The sequence below is a fragment of the Haliotis rubra genome, unplaced genomic scaffold (assembly GCF_003918875.1).
Source record: "Haliotis rubra isolate DU_JTF1 unplaced genomic scaffold, ASM391887v1 Scf826, whole genome shotgun sequence".
In the NCBI taxonomy this organism is placed as follows: domain Eukaryota; kingdom Metazoa; phylum Mollusca; class Gastropoda; order Lepetellida; family Haliotidae; genus Haliotis; species Haliotis rubra.
Window position 1 is genome coordinate 27,087 of NW_025767553.1, and position 21,784 is coordinate 48,870.

Below are 21,784 nucleotides of genomic sequence, written 5' to 3' on the forward strand. Positions count from 1 at the left end.
TTGGTTTTACGCCGCTTTTAGCAATATTCCAGCAACATCACATCGGGGGACACCAGAAATGGGCTTCACACATTGTACCCATGTGGGGATTCGAACCCGGGTCTTCGGCGTGACAAGCCAACGCTTTAACCATTAGGCTACCCCACCGCCCCTCTTGAAGATGACGTGGCCCAATTCTATCAGTGAGTGAGTGGGTTTAGTTTTACGCCGCACCTAGCAATATTCCAGCTGTATTGCGGCGGTCTGTAAATAATCGAGCCTGGACAAGACAATCCAGTGATCAACGGCATGAGCATCGATCTGCACAATTTGGAACCGATGACATGTGTCAACCAAGTCAGCGAGCCGTTAGCCGCCTCTTCTAACCCGGATCTGGTACGTAAATCCCAAAACCTTCAAAGTAAATTTAAACGAACCAGATTTTTAAAACGTGATATTTTTGTAGTTTTTAATTATGGCTAGAGTTCACTACAATCACTAGTGGCTGAGGGGATTATGTAAATCCAGCTAGGGGCCCCGTGGTCCCTATAAATTATAATAGCTCTAAATTTGATTTAAAACCGAACGCGTATTAAAAAATTAGAGTTATTATAATTTCGTTATATACCTCTGATTTTCCAACACAGTATGTTTATTTCCATTCTACCATAACCGCGTTATTAAGATTTTAAAAAGATACAAACTGTGTTGGAAAGTTAGAGGTATATAACGTCATGGTAGAATTTGCAATGTCCCAAGTAGTATATATTTTTAAGTTACACGATACAAGTTTTAAATCTCTGACTGATATACTAGTTGTTTTCTCTCTTTTGGTGACAGATTTTATAAAATAAAATTATAAAGTATGTACTGTTTTAGTCACGATGTGCCAAAGTGACTTGAAATATTAACTCACTCACTTACTCACTCACTCACTCACTAAACCGATACAAGTTTTAAATCTCTGACTGATAGACTAGTTGTTTTCTCTCTTTTGGTGACAGATTTTATAAAATAAAATTATAAAGTATGTACTGTTTTAGTCACGATGTGCCAAAGTGACTTGAAATATTAACTCACTCACTTACTCACTCACTCACTCACTAACCCGGATTTTCATGGGTCTGTGTTTGTGTGTGTGGCTATCGGTGCCAAGCCGAGATTTAACATGGTCACAACTCTAGCAGGATATTCTGACCGGATCAGACCTTGTTTTATATCCTTTATGCCGCTACCCGCGACGATCCGGGTTACAAATTATCTTCAGCAACACATGCCTGTCGTAAGAGGCGACTAACGGGATCGGTGACTCGCTGACATGGTTGTCACATGTAGATCGATGCCCATGCTGTTGATCACTGGATTGTCTGGTCCCGATTATTTACAGCCCGCCGCCATATAGCAGGAATATTGCTGAGTGCGGCGTTAAACAACAAAATTCAAATAACAAGTACCATTCTCCTTTGGAAAGACGAGGTCGGGGATCAAACCAGAAACTTGCTGCTCACAGGTCAAACCCTCTGTCCACTTGACCACAGAATGGTTGTAGCCAATGGTGCAACAGTTTAATGTTTTATCAATTTCTATTTTCTCTCGTTAATTCAAAACCTTTATTAACTCATCAAAAATGAATACAAAATCAATAAATACCGTATTGGATACATATACCAGCTATCACTGTCGAGAGATGGAATTACGAAATTAACCATTCCTCCCGCTGATTGGTTGTTTTGCCCTCGGAGTTCGCGCATGCCTGTTTCAAGTACAAGCAGGGTATCAGCTGCCGAGTCGCCTCCCCTGGCGCTCCATCCCCACGTGCCGCTGTAACCATGGTGATAGCCCCAGCTGAACTGCTGGGCAGCGGTCAGTCCGGCTCCCTCCTTTTGACTGAACTCACCGATAATGACGGGTTTGTCCAAGGTGTAGTTTGTCGCCGATACCTGTGGATTGTTCATATTGATTGTTCATATGGATTGTTCATATGGATTGTTCATATTGATTGTTCACACGTGCAGTTAATCACCCCTTAATTCCACGTGTTCTGGCATTTAGGAAATAAGAACAAATTTGGTTTGTTACTGCAGCTATAGACTGTTTGCAGTGAAAACGTACCGGTAAATTTCACTTTAAACAAAAAGGTAAATGGAATAAAGTGAAATTAAGATAGCAAATCCTCAAAATTTTACCTTGCCAACTGAACATATAAATCTCAGAATTTTATTCAACTTAGGATCATAGTTTCAAATCGCTGTTATTGGTTTGTATGACAAGGGGGTATGAGCATTAAATGAAACACCGAGAACAAGTAGGGTTGGTCGTGCATACACTGGTACTTTTAGAAAGTGGACAAATGGAATTTATATCATATTCTTATTAAAAATCAGATATATTTACACAGACACCTAACGGCATGAAGATCTCACCACGACACGGTAAATGGTCAGGAAGGAAGTTGAGTCAGACCATCTTTCGAAAGGGCCAATTAGCGACTTCTGATTGAGTGAATCATTTAGACAGGTATAAATCGCTTCCATATCACCAAAACCCGAGAAGGTCCGTGATAGAATGAACCTTCAGTAACCCATGCTTGTCATAAGAAGCGATTAACGGGATCAGGTGGTCAGGCTCGCTGACTTGGTTGACACATGTCATCGCATCCCAATTGCGTAGATTGATGTTCATGCTGTTGATCACTGGATTGTCTGGTCCAGATCCGATTATTTACAGACCTCCGCCATATAGCTGGAATATTGCTGAGTGCGGCGTAAAACTAAACTCACTCACTCCATATCTCCACGGTCTGCCATTACATTATTGTGGGTACTCTAAGAATAATGTCGTTTCTGAGCGCGTTGAATTCTACTTCAAAAAGGGAGTACAGTGAAAGATATATCTGTGTTCTGTGTTGGTTTTCTTTCAGAGTAAAGAGATGGTAAAGAATGAAGCCGAAATGTTTAGTGAGCTGAATATCATTAGCTCAAGAACCAGAGATTGCTGAGATTGTGTGTTTGTTGTTTATTCCAGCAATATGGCGGCGGTCTGAAAACAAATCGAGCCTGGACCAGACAATCCAGTGATCAACATCATGAGCGTGTTTACGATGGGATACAATAAGATGTGTCAACCAGGTCAGCGAGCCTGACCACCTAATCCCCTTAGTCGCCTCTTACGACAAGCATGAGTTGCTGAAGATCAATTCTAACCCGGATGTTCATGGGTATTTCGCGGAGGGTTCAACAAAGCAGACCTGCATGCGCAGAGATGTCGTCGTAGGTCACGTACATTGATATAAGTTACGTTTGTCATAGTGAGTGAGTGAGTGAGTTTAGTTTTACGCCGCACTCAGCAATATTCCAGCTATATGGCGGCGGTCTGTAAATAATCGACTCTGGACCAGACAATCCAGTGATCAACATCATGAGCATCGATCTGCGCAATTGGGAACCGATGACCTGTGTCAAACAAGTCAGTGAGCCTGACCACCCGATCCCGTTAGTCGCCTTTTACGACAAGCATAGTCGCCTTTTGTGACAAGAATGGGTTGCTGAAGACCTATTCTACCCCGGATCTTCACGGGTCACGTTTGTCATAAGTCATTGCAGGCAATATACATGGTTTAATTCCACATGCGTGACGCGTGGTCCCAACTCACCTTAAAGGGATCTGCTGGCAAATAAACGCCGAACGTGGAATAGGTGTGTATCTCATAAAGGTCAAGGCCACTGTTGTTTTGACCGCTGGCTAGCCGCAAACAGTGGTCAGAGTAGAAATTGCGTCTCTGGAACTGATTAGTGACCGACTTGTATGTCCACGACCCCACTGTGACGAGAGTCTGGAGAAAAGGAAACACAGAAAGTTAATTCAGCGAGTGTCTCTAAATGGCACTTGCAGCCTTGGCGCTCTAAAAGATCTTCATTGTACCATAAAACCGATTCTAACAGTCAGTAAATTCTTCAGTAAATAAATACTGGATTGTGATTGGTGAATTAAAGTCATTCAGAGGTATATAATCAGGTTACATAGCTCAATTAAATCAAATTTAGAGCCATTAGAATTTCGTTATGTGCCTCTGATTTTCCCACACAGTATGTTTATCGCCTAAGTAATGCATTATGAGTTACCCGAGAGTCTTGCAATATAAAAAATGCATTAAAAGATCGCCCATTTCCCCAAATTTGGATAATGCATTATGAGAACCACTATTGTCTGCAATATAGCTAATGCATTAACTGATCCGACAGTTCCCCCAAATTTGGATTATGCATTATGAGATCTTCCATAGTCTACAGTACAGGCAATACGTCATGTGATCGTAGCCTGACGTATAGATAATACGGAAATTGATGTATCGATGATCAATTGTTGCCAGTGGTCGGATCACAAACAGTGATCAGTCGATTAATCTACCAACCCTGCGTCAGAATCGTTGTGTTAATCGACTCCCAGTCCTCGATTGTGACCTTTGTTTTGTCAGCAAAATACTCAGAAATGTCTACTCATGTAGAAAGTCTTGTCTTTCCACATCACTCACTCCCTCTCACCTCACCTCACCTCACCTCATCTTATCTCATCTCATCTCATCTCACCTCACCTCACCTCATCTCACCTCACCTCACCTCACCTCATTGTCTTCGGCATGAATGGCCGCCACCTGGCGTCCAATGAAAGCCAGGAGTCTCTGCAATGGAACGCTAGCGTGCGTCCAATCAGCGAAGTCCAGGATGTTGAGAGACGTGGTGTCATAGCACGTCTCACTGGAAGCGTGGCCTGCATGAACAAGAGAAGTATAATGTTAGTTAGGGTGTCTTAGTTAGGTGCCATACCAGGTTTACAATTGCATTTTGGGTGTCACAAGACTGGGTCAGTCGAGCCCAGTAATTTGACTAAGGGAAATCGTCCGTCTGCAATTTGGCCCCCGAGCCGAAATTATATAAAGCCATTTTTATGTTTCCGCCGACTCAACATCTGAACCTACCGACTGTTCATTCAATTGCTTGCATCCTGTGTCAGTGCTAGAATGTAGGTTGTAAGTAATGGACGAGTGAGTGAGTGAGTGAGTTTAGTTTTACGCCGCTTTTATACGCCAGCAATATCAAGGCGGGGGACACCAGAAATGGACTTAACACATTGTGCCCATGTGGGGAATCGAACCCGGGTTTTCGGGGTGACGAGCGAACGACAATGGACAAGTGAACATTCACAAGGAGGCTAAGGGCTCGATATTAACATTCATCTTTGTTTTATTGATACTTATTAAATTTGTGACATAGTAATATCTGATACAATCCAGTTGATGTCCTCTGATGCTTTTCTTTGTTGTTCTGTTCCTTTTTTGTAAGTCAGATCCTTTCCAGATGCAGATCCCCCAAAGTCACCCCTAAACACGCAAATTAAAGGGGCAACTAGGATGCAGATATGTTTGCCTTCTTTGATTATGTTGATATGAACATTTTTTTTATATTTCTATTTTTATTTTTATGATCGCCAGACCCAACTTTAGACCACGGTGGCCACGGGGATCACATAGAAGCTACTCTGTCCTAACCTCGTATGGTAAATATGGCTGAAGGAGTCATTGTAGGCACAGGTACTACAGATATGTACCCCAGGTACGTTTCTGTATACAGACATCTACCCTGAACAAAGACAAACTACAGAAACGTACCCGGTACCCTAAACGACGGACGAGTCCATATTCCGCAACCTAAAACCGAAACCGTATGTAGTTGTTCGCGTTCAGATGATTGTGAGTGATGTACGTTGTGCATCGTGACATATTCGTTAATGTGTATACTCTTATATAACGATATCAAATGCATCTAATACAACAGTATGACAGTTCCCATCAAGAAAACTCCACAATGCAGAATGGAATCGTTCAAGGGTACGTTTCTGTATTCTGATTTTGGCTAGGGTACATTTCTGTATACAGAAACGTACCTGGGGTACACATGTGTAGTACCCGTGCCGACAACGACCCCTTCACGTTAATATGTGTTATATTCGGCAGCTAATTTATTGACTTTATACCACCTGGCATCTTTATCGCCCATGTCACGTCCAAAGCTGACCAGTACAGCGGTTTGCCTCGATAAGGCACGGGTCAAAGGGAGATTACTCTTCAAACCGTGTAAGTTTTAACTATAATTTTCATCATTGGAGCCGGGAACTTGATTTTTGAAATATTATTTGTCCTTGAACATCACAATTAATGATAGTAAAAAACAGTGTCGAATAACGAATGTTTGTGCCATGTGAAATGGGAGATTGAAAATCCAAGATGGCTGTTACTGGCACAATCTGTAGTCGCATGGTCTCATTTTACGGCATTAATTAAGTGAGTGAGTGAGTCTAGTTTTGCGCCGCACTCAGCAATATTCCAGCTGTATGGCGGCGGTCTGTAAATAATCGAGTCTGGACCCAACAATCCAGAGATTAACAACATGAGCATTGATCTACGCAATTGGGATACAATGACATGTGTCCACCAAGCCAGCGAGCCTGACCTTCCGATCCCGTTAGTCGCCTCTTTCGACAAGCATGGGTTACTGAAGATCAATTCTAACCCGGATCTTCACGGGGAGACAAGTGTAGGTTACTGAAGATCAGTTCTAACCCGGATCTTCAAGGGCCACGTCATTAACAACCATCTTAGACTCTTACTGACGGTATACGGTTCATAAGTAACTCTGCTCTCTGATTGGTCAGTCTCCTTTTGAGGCATGGTGGTGTCAATATCTCACAAAAATAAACTCTGTCAAAAAAGAAACGCAACCCCTGTATTTTAGAGATTTTGATCTGAAGTTTTAGGACGACACGGCATTTTTATTATTTAAGACAGAAGTCTGAAATTTGGCAGAATAATAACCCAGATTGGCATGTTTAAAATTGTCATTTCAAAAGTCATCTCACAGACACCAGTTTGTCACCAGGGGGGCGTCTTTCTCAGTATCTCGTATGAGCACCACGCGCTGCAATCACTGCACGGCATCTCCTTGGACAAGAACGGATAAGACGCCGGATTCTTTCCTGGGGAATGGCTCTCCACTCCTCCTGCAGTGCAACGGCGAGCTGTTGCAGCGTCTGTGGCGGCGGCTGACGTATGACGTACGCGTCGATCCAGAGTATCCCACAGGTGTTCAATAGGGTTGAGGTCTGGTGATTTAGAGGGTCATGGCAAGACATTGACGTTGGAATTCTGCAGAAAGTTCATTGTTGCACGTGCAGTATGAGGCCGGGCGTTGTCCCGTTGAAAAATCTGTGTCTGTTGGTCAATAATCGGGAGAAGGTGAAGCTCTAACACGTGGTTGATGTAACGTTACTGTCAGGTTCCCTGGAACGATCACCAAGTCTGATTTCTGGTTGTATGAGATGGTTCCCCAAACCATGACGCTTTCTCCGCCAAATCTGTCCACCTGTCGGACGCAGATGGGCGCAAAAACGTTTATGACGTCTCCCTATACAGACGCTGTCTTCCGTCGTGACGTTGCAAAAGAAAAACGTGATTCATCAGAAAACCAGATTCGCCTCCAGTTTTGTAAAGTCCGTATCCTTACGTTGTTGCACCACCTGAGTCGTCGGCGTCGATGTAGGGGCGTAGTACAGGTCCAACAACTGGTCTACAGGCACGTAAACCCGCTTCTTTCAGACGGTTCCTAATCGTTTGAGCTGACACTCTCCTCAAACCTGGTATTTGTGTGGCAGTCACGGTTGGTAGGGCATGCCGATTACGCAGGTGATGGACCCGGATGTACCGATCTTGAAGGGGGTCGTGATTCTTGGCCTTCCACTTCGGGCGATCGTTGGTCAAATTGAAGTTGTTGTAGCGGCTCCAAAGTCGGGATATCGTTGTTTTGTGAACATTTAGGTGCCGTGCAACAGTTCCAAAACTTTCTCCGGCTTGAACACGACCAATGGCGATATTTCGGTCGGCAGCACTCAATCGTGGCATTTTTAACACAGCTTTTCGGCGACAAATGAATGAATATAATACGGAAGCACATGGGCTTTTATACACCCCTACATTAACTGCCATTTTCATGATTTGCATGTGTTTTTTTTGTGCGAAGTCACCATGAGGGTCATTTCATGCGTTGTGACGGAATAAGCAATAAAATACACTTATGCGTACAAATGCAGTTGTTTGGATGGTAATCTTCATTAATTACGTGTATCATTTCAATACATTCGAATAAAATTTAGTTTGGAAGCAATAACTTCATTCAAACGAATTTTTCATATCTGAGGACAGGGGTTGCGTTTCTTTTTTGACAGAGTTTACTTTGGTGTAACTGTTCATTGACGACTCTATATCATTCTCCAGTAATTTCGAGGCCCTAAAAGCTGGTATTTCGCTTTACCTTCATAGCAATCGCTTAAAATAAAAATTCTCTCCTATTACCCAAATCAATAACTGTTTTATAAACATGTTTCGCTTCTCCTTTCACAGATAAATGCTTGCTTTGGGGGAAAATTGTGCAGTGGATAATCATACCAAAATGTGGTACTTGATGTTTCCTTGCCTGGCGTTCAACATTTGGGCGATAAAACAATTTCTTGTTGGGTTGCAGTTACTGTGTCTCAGTTTGGTATATGTTTTAAACTGCAAGCTGCGGGACATTGGTGCAATAATTTGAACAAGACGCTTCACTTCTCATCGCAACACTGATTCCGTTATTAAGGTTCGAGTATTTACAGGTCACCGTGGTGTAGTTCTGCTGAATGGGGAAGGTGCTCTCACCGACGTCCACGCATCCTTCCGGTTCGTTCATGATCTCCCATATCCCCAGTGCCGAATTGTTCTTCAGGGCGTTCACAAGCGGCTTCAACCCGTAATCTATGTAGGACTGCAGCTTCGAGTCGTCATACAGAAGGCCGCTCAGTCTGTCCCCTGATTCAGAGTACAAAGGTAAGCCAAACATAGTAAACTGGTATTCATCAATGTTTGGCTAAAAGAAAAAACAAACATTAAAATGTTCCTTGATGGTAAAGCAGTTGAAACGAGTACTCCTTTGTGTTTATCTTGGTTGTGTTTCGAAGTCTGTTTTCAGTACTTTTGGAAAACGTTTCGTAATATTTGGGTCAAATTCATTTTCAAGTTTATACTTTCGTTTGCTTAGCAGTTTACGATCAGTGAACGAAAACTGGTTGATTGCATGTTCATTACAATCGCATATCTTGGCCTGCCAGTTACAGTTTAAATACATGGTGGACAGCAGACCAGTGAAATGTGTTTTGTTAAAGCTGATGTCAAAAACTGCATTTTCCGACTGACTATTATCTTGAGAACCTTAGACTAAATTTACTTTCTCGTTTTTTCTAGGGTGAGTATGATTTTATGACGCTTTTAGCAATATTCCAGCAATATCGCGGCGGGGGACACCAGAAATGGGCTTCGCACGTTGTACCCATGTGGGGAATCGAACCCGGGTCTTCAGCGTGACGAGCGGACACTTTTACCATTAGGCTTCCCCGCCATCACCTAATTTCTAGAAACGCAGGAGGGATAATGGATACGTTCCATCAAATAGATTCGTGGAGGTAGGCCGATATCTACACAAAATAAATTATTCGAGTGAGCAAAATGTTTCGCTGAGAAAGGTCATTAAAATATACAAGGGCTGTGACCTCTGTAAACTTGAGAAACCACAAAAATAAAATAAAAATACAAACTGCAGAAAAAGATATTTCGATATTTGGGATCAGTGCTGTTACGAATTACCAGGTTTAACGGCGCAGTTCCATAACACCAAGTTGATGAGAATGTTTCTTTCCCAAGCCTCGTTCAGGAAATCGGTGAGATCACTGATGAGGTCACGGTCAAGGCCAGTCACATAGCCAGAGCTGTTGAAATTCGGTGTAGACGAGCCATCGATGTGGAGCCACATTCCTGTACAAACATTTTTCTTTGTGGTTGAAGATATGGATTATTAAAGGCTATACGTTGTATATATTTTCCGTTTGGAACATTCTACGTAATGAAAGGATATTCTTTGAAAATGCACAATATATGTAAAACTTTTGAAAGATTGCAACAATGGAATACTAGTTGGAGACCAACTGAAATGGATTTTGGTATTTTCAACAATATTCCAGCTATATGTCGGCATCTGTAAATAATCAAGTCTGGACCAGACAATCCAGTAATCAACAGCAAGAGCATCGACCTAAGCACCTGGGATATGGGTGATACATGTGTTAACCACGTCAGTGAGCCTGACCACCTGATCCCGTTAGTCGCCTCTTACGACAAGCATGGGTTACTGAAGACCAATTCTAACCCAGATCTCAGGGTCACAGATACAAAAAAGCTCTCAAAAGCATACATTGTAACACAGCTGTTAATTCAACATGTTCTAAATAGCAAATCATTGTCAGAGAAATAGTTCTCGTTAGTGTTTCCATTCATACTTCATGAAAACTTTCCTTATGCTAAGACGCGTGAAGGTCCGGGTTTGAATATTGGCCTTCAGTAACCCATGCTTGTCGTAAGATCGGGTGGTCGGGCTCGCTGACTTGGTTCACACATCCCAATTGCGCAGATCGATGCTCATGCTGTTGATCACTGGATCGTCTGGTCCTGACTCGATTATTTACAGACCGCCGCCATATAGCTGAAATATTGCTGAGTGCGGCGTAAAACTAAACTCACTCACTCACTCCTTATGCTACGTACTTCATCGGCAAGGACAAAGGAAACTTTTCTTACACTCACGGGAGGGAGAAATAAATTAGCACAAGCGGTCGTAAAACATGTTTTAGTTCCACAAAATACGCAGTATGTCAGTGTCATTTGAGAAATGTTATGAGTGCACGGTGCACTGTTATACGTTGTAAACGATGTTTCAGTTGTGATGCATTGTGTCTGTAGATTAAGTAAAGGGGCAATCGTGTATACGTGTGCTGGGGTGGCAGGAGAAACGGGCCCCACATATTGTACTCATGTGGAGAATCGAACCCGGTCATAGGCTCCACGTGCAAACTCTTTAACCACTACTCTAACCCACCGCCGCTAAAGTGAGTGAGTTGGGTTTTACGCCGCTTTTAGCAATATTCCATCATTATCACGGCGGGGGACACCAGAAATGGGCTTCACACAATGTACCCATGTTGGGAATCGACCCCGGTTTTTTCGGCGTGACGTGCGAACGCTTTAACCACTAGGCTACCCCACCAACCCCCCACCGCTTAAGAAACATAACGATGGTGGGGTGAGTACGTGAGTGAGAGAATATGGTAGTATACCTTTGTTAAGGTGGCAAAAACCAGAAATGGCCTTGACACATGGTAACCATGTGGGGTTCGAACCCGAGACTCAGCGTGGCGAGCCAACACACTATCCACTGTGCTACTCCACTGCCTCCATTCAGACACTTAATGTGAACTGTACTATTCACACTTTGCTAAGGATTAAATCATTTATTCAATAGAAAACTATGATGTGGGGTCAAATTTGCTTTAAATATCTAAGCCTCTTGTAAGCATGGATCCAAGTTTTCTGTATGTCATTTGATCTGGTGGATCCCATACCTGCTATTGACAGGCGTTGTGTGCTTGTCAATGACCCGTGCCATGATTTGCAAAATGGTTGACTGGTGCCATGAAAACCATTTTTAAGGTTACTCCTGTATCAAGTGCATACGGTTAGCTTAAAGTGTCTGTTTTCCTGAAGATGTGTTACCATATCATTATTTATCCAGTTTTAAATGGATACAATTTCAAATTGTAAATCTACGTTTAAGAAAAGTTGCGAATTTGTGTGATCCTTAGCAAAGTGTGAGTAGTATACAGTATACGCTAGAAAGTCACTGAGTCTTGTTTTACAACGCACTCAGCAATATTCTAGCTATGGTATAAATTATCGAGTCTAGACCAGACAATCCAGTGATCAACAGCATGAGCATCGATCTACGCAACTGGGATACGATGGCATGTGTCAAGCAAGTCAGCGCGCCTGACCACCCGATCCCGTTAGTCGCCTCTTACGACAAGCATGGTTTACTGAAGATCAATTCTAACCCGGATCTTCACGGGTTACAAAAGGAAAGTATAATATAGGGGAAGTACTGAACAACCGCTGCGAGAAATACGATCATGGGTCACGTGTTCCGCTTCCTGTTAAAAATCCGTTTTGAATGCGGTTAATTGACCTTTATCAAACCAACTCGTACTTTGACAAGCTGGTTCACAGAGAACAATGCGTTTCCGAAACACGTTGCACTACAGTTGAGCTTTTACGTGTTTGACACAACAGTTATGGCTACGAGAGTATTATTTAGGCGTCTTTTATTTCTTATTTTATGAATGTGAGGGCCTGAAATCACAATTTTAAATTAAAATATAAATTAATAGAGTAGTCGTGTTTCACAGCCTATTGTCTAGCACTGCCTTTAGCAACAGCTCATATAACGACGGTCTGTAAATAATCGACTCCGTACCAGTCGCTCCTGTGGTTGACATCATGAGCATAGACGCAGTCGGGATACGATGGTACGCATCGACCACGATCAAGGTGTACGACCCGCATAGCTCCTGGGGACCTGAATCCTTACAATGAATCCCCGGGGATTGCTGTTTTTGGGGGGGTTTTATGGTTTTGTTTTCATCAAAAATGTTTTGCATAAACTTTGTACATTCCATTTTTCACTCTACCGACTCTTACATTAAATGATCACCATAAAACGTGAATGCACAATGTAATATATTCAATAAACAGTAATTATAGTAATAAGATATATTTTACATACCCTGAATAGAGCACTGGCAGTTGACTGAACATGGAAAGTGAATATATGATGTATCAATACTTCAACCAGTCTCTCTCTCTCTCTCTCTCGCTCTCTCGCTCTCTCTCGCAATACTTACGTAACGAGTTCCCTCCATTGTTGTGAACGCTGTCCAACGTTTTCATCAGGTGGGGTCGAGACTTCTTGTAGTTCCCTTGTCCGAAGTCATGTGCGAAATTGACCCATGCTTGATTGATCCCGGACAGATACACCTTCTCCCCACCCAGACCCAGAGCCCCGTCCCTCACATACAGCTTCCTCTGCCCGTGAGACAGCACAAGGAGCCATGAGACGGCGACAACACGGAGCCACCCACCATCCGAGGCCATTGTTAGGCAGTGTGATCGTTGCCAGCCGAGTGTTCGTATTTTAATCAGGTCTACGTTGTATGGTGAACTGGCCTTGTCATATCAGATCCACTGATAGAGCGAATGACACGCTTTCCGCAAAGCCGAGATACATACAGCCGCTGCCAAAACGCACAATAGAGAATAATTCAAACGTGAATGGCAGATCCTGCCAGCATTGTAGGGGCAAACATTCATTATTATAAAAAATATGAATTCGTTTGCGTGATGTTAAAACTACGATTTCCCATCTGTTCTATTGACAATAAACTAGTTCTGCACAATTTTCCAACAATTACCACAATTACGTTTGTGACCTAGACTGCCAATCATGTTTGATGGCGACTAAAACTAAATAGTTATTCGATGAGTGAGTGAGTGAGTTTAGTTTTACACCGCTTTTAGCAATATTTCAGCAATATCACGGCGGGGACACCTGAAATGGGCTTCACACATTGTACCCATGTGGAGGTTATTCGATGATGTTTTATACAATATGGGTATTATAGTAGCGTTTTCCCTTAGTTGCAGTGTTTCGGCGTCTAGTTTTTTTATTGCTTTATTTCATTAAAACAAGAAAACTTAAGCACACGGAGAATTGATATGATCCCATTTAGTCGCTGAAAATATAGAAAGTCTCTGGGCTCCTTTTCATTGTACTTTATGATTATAATTCAGGTATGCAGGTATACAAAGAGAAAACAGAATATGTCAGTTATGTAATATGAATAGTGATGAGGATGAATTACATTTCCTTCTAATCTGTCCAGTTTATACCACTCTACGAACGAAATACCTAAAGCCATACTATTATAAGCATCCAAGTGTAAGAAAATTAATTTCATTGTTAACAGATACTACCACATCAATATTACAGAATCTGGCAATGTACATCTATACTACCTATCAAAGTTTACACTCACTAGTGTAAATGTAGCCACTTACTTCAGTCAACTGTTCTAAACTAGATTTTGCAAAATATTCCATGCTGTTTAAAGGTACTGTTTATACACATGAACTGATGTATTGTAAAACAAATTCGTAATGATGAAAAGAGTATCGTCATGAGTTCAATAAATGATACAAAATCAGTGAAAATTGGCGAATTCTTTGCAAACCTTTACACCAAAATGCAGCTGTTCACATGCACGATATGTGCACATACTTTTCATGATGCATGATCCTCGTGCAATTCATCTGCATGAGGTTTGCAGTTGGTTCCCATAAGTTAGTGGAGAAATCTATCTTCTATGTAACCATATATACATACAAAACATATACTGAGTGTTTTAAGTGAGTCTAAATTTTCGATGGGAAGTATATTTCGCTGTGAGTTTCAGAAAAAGGATTGTTATGGAAAGAAATTGTAAATTACTTCTATCTACTCATGTAAACTCTAATTGTACGACAGGCATGTGGCTCCTTTTTAAGTATTAATTAAAGATTGATTGATTATAATTCAGGGATCTTTAAATCTGTCAAATATGTTCTACTTGCAGAGACTATTCTTCCCAAACCGGTACGCGTGGATAGTAATATCGTACACTCGATATGTAAATCAAGCCAATTTAAGTCAATTTCACTACACATATTTTCCTCACAAACAGTGAGGGATAAAATCACTCTTAAGTGTCAAAAGGGTTTATGTAGAGGTTAACAGTTTAACTGTTCCCGCATTTCTCGAAATCGCATACTCGCAGAACCCTCACTATCGTGAGGAGTTGTTGTCACGTGACATGCTGGCATTTCCTTCCGTGATTCGAAGGAGCCATTCATGCGCAGTTCATCGAGAGATAACCAATCACATCGTGGATAACAAAGGAGTTAGGATAGGTCGGTACCAAACTAGAACCTGGGATAACATCCCCACTACCCCACAACCCCACAACCTCCCTCCTGGCTTAATCTACTACTCCAAATTAGTCTTAATTGTAAAACCACATCCACTGAGAAAAGACTTTTAACTAGCAAACATGGTATTTTTATTCGAAGAGAGTCATTTTAAATCGCTTCTTTCGATGAGTTCTGATTTGGAGTAGCTTCCCTTAGTCGCGCTTCATGTCCTATAAGGTCGCGATCTCTCGCGAGATTGCTATGACAACACCTGTAGCTCGAGATGGAGTACACACGGGAAGCAGCTACAAGGGGAGATCACGAAAATGGACGGTAACTATTTATTATAGTTTTGATGCCTCAAAGTGAATGGAGATAATTGTGGGAAAGCCCGTACCCCCATCTTTTTACAAAGTAAATTTGCTCCAGGCGTATAATATTCCAAAACTGAAATAAGTTCATTGATCTTTTTTTTTATACCTGTTCTAGCTTTACTGAATGTATATTTAGGGTGAGGTATGCATGTCAGTTTGTAATTTTGATTTTGTTGGGGTTGAGGGTACTCGTGTTTTGTGAATGGGTGAGCAGTTCGAGCTGACGCTCAGTGGCTTGTCATTTCGTGAATCCGTTCTCATGACGCTGGCCATTGGATGCACGGAAACGATCTTGAGGTGGATGTTAACAAACCATCATCATTGATTATTGCCGGTGCTACTGTTTGACCAATTGACAACACAATATGAAGATTGTGAAAATGACCATCCGTGACATGGAGGTAGGTTTTATAGAAATTGAAATAGTTCGAGTAACTCTCTCTCTATTTATTAATCTCAGCAAATCAAATTTCAGTAGATAAACATCTAGTTTTGACTGTAGATTTCCATTTCATGCGAAAGTGAAACAGAGATATAACACTGTAGTTTACTGGACATATATCCATATTTGATGATCTTACATAACTACACAAGATAAACAACAAAATAAGCAGTAAACATATTCCCATTTGTATCTTGTTTTAATATGACTAAAACACTGAAATTGGAATATCCATGTTTCCATAAACATACAGACTTGAACATCAACATCAAAAGTCTTATCCTTGTGTTATGTGGTTTTCGGACACCAACAACATCAATTGTCTCGATTATCAATTGAATAACAATTGTAAACATGTTCAGCTTATAAAATGCTAACTTTAATGGAGGTAAGTTGTGATTTGTAGTGGACACAAATAGTATGATCCTGACATTATGGAAACATTGTTATTATTGAATCAATGTTTGAAATGGAATTATTTTCTCAGACCCACTGGGTAGTTTTTACCAATGGCCAGGCAACGTGGGACTAGTGGTGAAAGCATTCATGTTGACATTACGCTAAAGACCCAGGTTTCGATTCCTCACATGGGTACAACGTGTGAAGCCATTTCTGCTGTCCCCTGCCGGATATTGTTGGAATATTGCTAAAAGCAGTGCAAAACTAAACTCACTCACTCATTGAAATTGAATTCTCCAACTTACTGACAGTTATTAAGAAATCTTGGGGTATTTTGGATTTGACTGCCATTGCTCCACAGGTAATGCTAGAAATATGCCACAATACACATACTATATAGTCTCAAGTTGTTATTTTAGGACTTTTGAAAAAAAATTTATTCCAGTTCAATCAAATTACAATTTTGCTGACATTGTCTTATATAAAGAAGTGATAGAATAGATCTTGCTAAACAGACCAAAAAGAGGACAAGAGCTTCTTATTCAAAACAACATGAATACTTTCATAAGTTATGGCAATGGATTAAGATATGGCTTTTGTGAACACTTCCATACATGCACTCTAAGCACATCACTCATAAATATTATAACTATTAGGCACATTCTCCAAAACAATATAGACAGTGGGAGCCATGTTTTTAAAAGAACTATTATTATTTCTACATGCAATGAAATTTTCAATTCTATGATATCTTTAATATCTGTGATGACATGTGAAAGGGTTTGCAAGCTTGTCAGAGGAGACTGTGTCTTTAGATTAGTCCCAAGTTTGCTAATCAAGATAAGTGTATACCATGGCATTACTGGAATACTGCAGACTGCAGAGTTTATCGAAGTGTTCTGTATCACTCTGAACGTGTTCTATCAGTAATCATTGTTCCCCATGCAACAGGGAAAGTACACGTTCTCGGACGGCCTTGGGTACGAGGAAGACAAGTGGGAGTACTGCGATGGCTATGACAGAAGGTTCTACACTGAAATCTGCAATGGACTCAAACCAGCTGGTACGTCCCTGCCAGTGTGCGAAATAGTTTCTAAATATTTTTTTAGCAGGGCATAATCTTTCACGAATTAAAAGTCGATTATATCTTAACAAGTCAGAGAGAGTGATATACATGTATTTACAAAATTGCCCCATGAAAATTCACTAGCCAGTCGGGTCAGTTACTGGAGATTTACTGGCTCAACTGGATGTTTACTAGCTATGGGCCAGCAGGCCAGTGGCTATTTCACACACTGGTACCTGCACACCTTACAATATCAACTCTGTGTGCTTCTTTGGCTTCAAGTCGTGAAGATCCTGGTTAGATTTGGTTTTCAGCAACACATGCTTGTAGCGAGTGGCATCTAACAGTATTGGATGGTCAGGCTTGCTGAGTTGGTTGAAACATGTTATTGTATCCTATTTGTGTAGACTGATGCTCGTGCTGTTGACCACTGGATTGTCTGGTCCAGACTCGCTTATTTACAGACAACCGCTAAATATCTGGAATATTGCTGAGTGCGGTGTTAAACAACAAACCAACCAAACCTGTGTGTGCTTCCTTTCGCTTGTGTGGATACAGAGCTACAGATAACTTTTGGGGTCATTGAGTTATGTACTCGCTTCTGTTCATCTCAATTGGGTATCCTAATTTTCCTTTGAGTAACCAAATAAATTGTACTCACCTCTCTCAGGCTCAATTGGGTATTTTTCATTTTCCATTAATTTTTAAAATATAATAAAGTTTAAATGTTAGTGTTTATTATTTATATTTTATCTGTAATATGAGAAACACAAAGAAAGACTGCAAGTTGTCAAGTTCATGTCCTGGGCCCCGTTCCTCAAAGCGATCGTAGCGCGCTAAGATGATTGTAACTCCCATACTTTAACATAGGCTTACGACTGTCGTAGCGCTACGATCGCTTTGAGGAACGGGGCCCCGAAATAGAACCTCTCAATATAACTCAGTTATTTTATCTATCCACACGTACGGAAGCTAAGAATTGACATTTTTGTGTGTACACATGTAAGATTGCATTTATTGAGTATTTACAAAAATTCAAGCATACTTAAACGCAACAGACTTAATAGGAATTGAGTTTTCACATAAATATTTCCATAACTTACGCAGATATGCAGCTTATCTGTACCTCTGTGGATAGGTACTGAACTCGGGTAAAGGCAACCAGGTCTAGTTTTATTGTAACATATATTACACCATGCATATAAATGTGTATGTTGGTCAACCCATACTAATACACAGCTAGTACCGGGTATTCTAATGGAGCTAGACTCTTTCGTAGCACCACTGGAGAAAGTTTTTTATTGATGTGGGTCACCTAAGCCAGCACCAAAAGTTATTATCCATGACTTGCATCCCTTTGGCATGCCAGGAATCTGTGAACATGGATTCAAATCCCAGTCAGTGTTTTGTTTTATGAGAATAACTGTCTGTTCCCCCATATTTCTGTCTGCTGGAATAAACATGTTTCATAACATCATTTTCTATAGGTTTTAGTGTTTTCATGTGGACTTGTATCAGCTCAGCTTACTAGACCAAACAGCAAACAGCATTTAGCAACACTCAGGCTTCAGTCTAGTGGCCACCATCCAAGATTGGAATAACAAGCTATCAGTATGAAATTCAGCATATTAACATACAATCCATTTCAGGTCGATCTCAGCTGACGAACCGGGTGCCGCCGCGGGACATCCCCGAAGGCTGCTATGACTGTGGTGATGGGTTCTACAATCCCGTGTCCCGTGTAGTTGTTGATTATAATCACAAGTTCTTGAGGAATGCTGGTGAGTCGTTAGGTTTGATAATCACAGAGTTTATACTGACAGCTGAACAAACCAAGGGACAAATCATATTTTCGCGATAAGTTTATACTATTGTCATTGTAAGAAAATAACAAATATCAACTTCACTCAGGAATGTCACTGAACTCCATCAGGTTTGAAGTATTGTGCCACACTCACATTGATGGAAAACTTTACACATATTGTTTACATTTTATTCACACTTTCAAATAATGTGTGGCAGGCAGGAGTTCAACTGTTCAAGGCTTCCGTAGTCTGTTGTACAGACCCTGAAGCAAATATGTCCAAGAAAGCCCACGCAAGTCTAGAAAATGTGGCAAATCTAGATTTCCTCAGCTTCTGAAAATGACTGACTGACTGAGTTTGGTTTTACGCATTTCTACAATATTCCAGCAATATCAATGAAATTTGGACACCAGAAATGGGTTCTGAAAATGAAGAAAGTCTCAGCAATGAGAAGTTTTCATTATATTTTTTTTTTTTACTATGAACTTTTTTCAGTAAAATATGTTCATTTCAGAGACTAGTTGTTAGTCTAAAGGCTTCCATACTGCTGCCTGCCATGAAGCCATTTTGTTCCAGGGTTAAGGAGGTGAAGGATTAGGATTAGGAACAGCAATTCAGTTTCAGTAATACACGGAAAACATGGCATGTCAAGGCAGTGAATCATTCAACCATGAATTTAGCAAATCCATGAGGTGTGGCATGGCAGCTATACCAGCATAGGGTTGGGAGGTAGCAAGTGGTTAAGTGTTCACTCCATAGGTCCAGGATTGATTCCCCAAATGGGTACAATGTGTGAAGCCCATTTCTTGTGTCCCCTTCCATGATATTGCTGGAATATTGCTGAAAGCAGCTTAAAACCTCTCTAAATCATTTCAAGCCATCGATACAGAGCTTGAATGTTGCTGAATGTGAACGAAAACAACAGTCACTCAAGTGCACATATTCCAACCACCATAACCAATACAATAATCTCAGCATAAGTTGCATCAGAATAATTTTGGATTTAAGCAAACTTGTAACTGTTTTCGGTATTCAAAATACATGATGACAACACTCTTGTTTCTGTTCAGATGATGATGAGCATGACTGGATTGTGAAGACGTGCCGGAAGGGCTGGGACGAGTACGTCGGCTACACAGCTAAGGCCACAGCATGATGCTCTACTTCTTCATCAGTCTCTACCACACACTTTCAGTCAACTATTCTAACAGTTTATATTTGAAACATGCCCTATTGCAGATTTTAATACAAAGATATATTTATCTTAAATTTGGAGTCGATTTCCTGAAAGGCTAAAATTCTTCTTTACACCAAATTTTGAATATTTCTACAAAAGTTTTTATAATTCTTAAGTACTTTTCTAATCTATACTGCAATTTTCGTTACTTACTTTTCTAATGAATCCATCCTGTACAAAGAAAGCACATTATACGAGATTTGTAAATATGTATATTTATTTGTGTATATTTGAAGAGATATGAATAAATAATCGCAAATGTACAGTCATGTTTGTATTTATGTAATTTGTTTCAACATCGGATCTATTCAGGTACATGATTTAAATGAATATCATCAATAGAGGATCCAAGGTCAGAATTCGTAGTTGGTGACATCCCTCATGCCGATATTCTAAAAGCATTTTAGCACAAAGCATTTTAGCACAAAAATTCAACATATGGGACACAAAAACATCTGCACAGAACCTTGACATGCGTATGTGGAAATGTGGAACTTTTCACAAAATAATCCTGGAAGTTTCAAAGACAAGGCAGCATCATCAGTAATCCAGGGAGTTATATATTTATTACACACCCATCTCATTTTATGCTAGCAAAACAGCCGTGCAATACAGCAAGCTTAGCTATTTCTGCATGCACTCCAATATCAGTTATCAGCATTGCACAACTGCCGGATCTACTTTTTCCGATATTTGGCGGTACTGAATGGAAAGTCATTTCGGTCTCTATAGAGTGCCCCCAATGAAATCTTTGATGATCCATATATATTGTGAATCTGAATAAAAACCCTGGGCCCATATGCTGCAACACATCAAACAATGTGGTGTTTAACATGATAGAACATAACGCTCACACGTTACTATAGACTAGACCGCCATAGTGCTACAAATCACTTTATGAAACCAGCTTGACGGTATCTTTGTATTGTGCTTATTCCCCACAGCGCGCCTTTGTTTTGAACAATGTTTGAATGATGCAATGCTAAAAATAGCTGTCCACTCAAATAACTCTGAATAATGTGATGCTAAAAATAGCTGTCCAATCAAATAACTCTGAATGATGTAATGCTAAAATTAGCTGTCCAATCAAATAACTCTGAATGATGTAATGCTAAAAATAGCTGTCCAATCAAATAACTCTCACAAAAAAAAGATATCACGTCCAAGATGACGTGTTGGCAATGGATCCAGGTACATGTTGTTAGAGAAAGGAGATATATTACACTGGATGACCGAGGATGAGTTCCACAAAGCCATCTTAGTCGTTAAGATGTATCGTAACACACATACATAGACAATCATGGTGCTAAGACATACTTCCACACAGATATTTTACACTGGATGACCGATGATGAGTTCCACAAAGCCATCTTAGCGTTAAGATGTATCGTAACACACATACATAGACAATCCTAGTGCTAAGACATACTTCCACACAGATATTTTACACTGCATGACCAAGGATGAGTTCCACAAAGCCATCTTGGCGTTAAGATGTAGCCATCTTAGTGTTAAGA

At 40.7% G+C, this 21,784-nt stretch overlaps 2 protein-coding genes across 2 annotated transcripts; one reads left to right on the top strand and one right to left on the bottom strand.

Moving 5' to 3' along the window:
* Positions 1-1,575: 1,575 nt before the first annotated feature.
* LOC124262185 (mannan endo-1,4-beta-mannosidase-like) lies at positions 1,576-13,216 on the bottom strand. The gene is made up of 6 exons (XM_046696638.1): positions 12,844-13,216; positions 9,701-9,868; positions 8,720-8,869; positions 4,601-4,746; positions 3,632-3,811; positions 1,576-1,919 (listed from the first exon to the last, which is right to left on the bottom strand). Exons 1-6 carry the CDS (start codon positions 13,091-13,093, stop codon positions 1,593-1,595), a joined length of 1,221 nt encoding a protein of 406 aa, XP_046552594.1. The 5' UTR covers positions 13,094-13,216; the 3' UTR covers positions 1,576-1,592.
* Positions 13,217-17,086: 3,870 nt separating this feature from the next.
* On the top strand, positions 17,087-20,536 carry LOC124262190 (MORN repeat-containing protein 5-like). Its single transcript, XM_046696645.1, has 3 exons — positions 17,087-17,222; positions 18,875-19,006; positions 20,101-20,536. Exons 1-3 carry the CDS (start codon positions 17,102-17,104, stop codon positions 20,184-20,186), a joined length of 339 nt encoding a protein of 112 aa, XP_046552601.1. The 5' UTR covers positions 17,087-17,101; the 3' UTR covers positions 20,187-20,536.
* Positions 20,537-21,784: the final 1,248 nt, after the last annotated feature.

What these genes read in the sequence shown, in the direction of transcription:
- LOC124262185 (XM_046696638.1), bottom strand. Translation starts at nt 13,093, where the DNA reads ATGGCCTCGGATGGTGGGTGGCTCCGTGTTGTCGCCGTCTCATGGCTC. An exon ending in CAATGGAGGGAACTCGTTAC is followed by an intron (nt 9,869 to 12,843) that starts GTAAGTATTGCG and finishes ATGTTTGTACAG; the next exon opens with GAATGTGGCTCCACATCGAT. An exon ending in GGAAGGATGCGTGGACGTCG is followed by an intron (nt 4,747 to 8,719) that starts GTGAGAGCACCT and finishes TTGTTCATGCAG; the next exon opens with GCCACGCTTCCAGTGAGACG.
- LOC124262190 (XM_046696645.1), top strand. Translation starts at nt 17,102, where the DNA reads ATGCAACAGGGAAAGTACACGTTCTCGGACGGCCTTGGGTACGAGGAA. An exon ending in CAATGGACTCAAACCAGCTG is followed by an intron (nt 17,223 to 18,874) that starts GTACGTCCCTGC and finishes AATCCATTTCAG; the next exon opens with GTCGATCTCAGCTGACGAAC. An exon ending in CAAGTTCTTGAGGAATGCTG is followed by an intron (nt 19,007 to 20,100) that starts GTGAGTCGTTAG and finishes GTTTCTGTTCAG; the next exon opens with ATGATGATGAGCATGACTGG.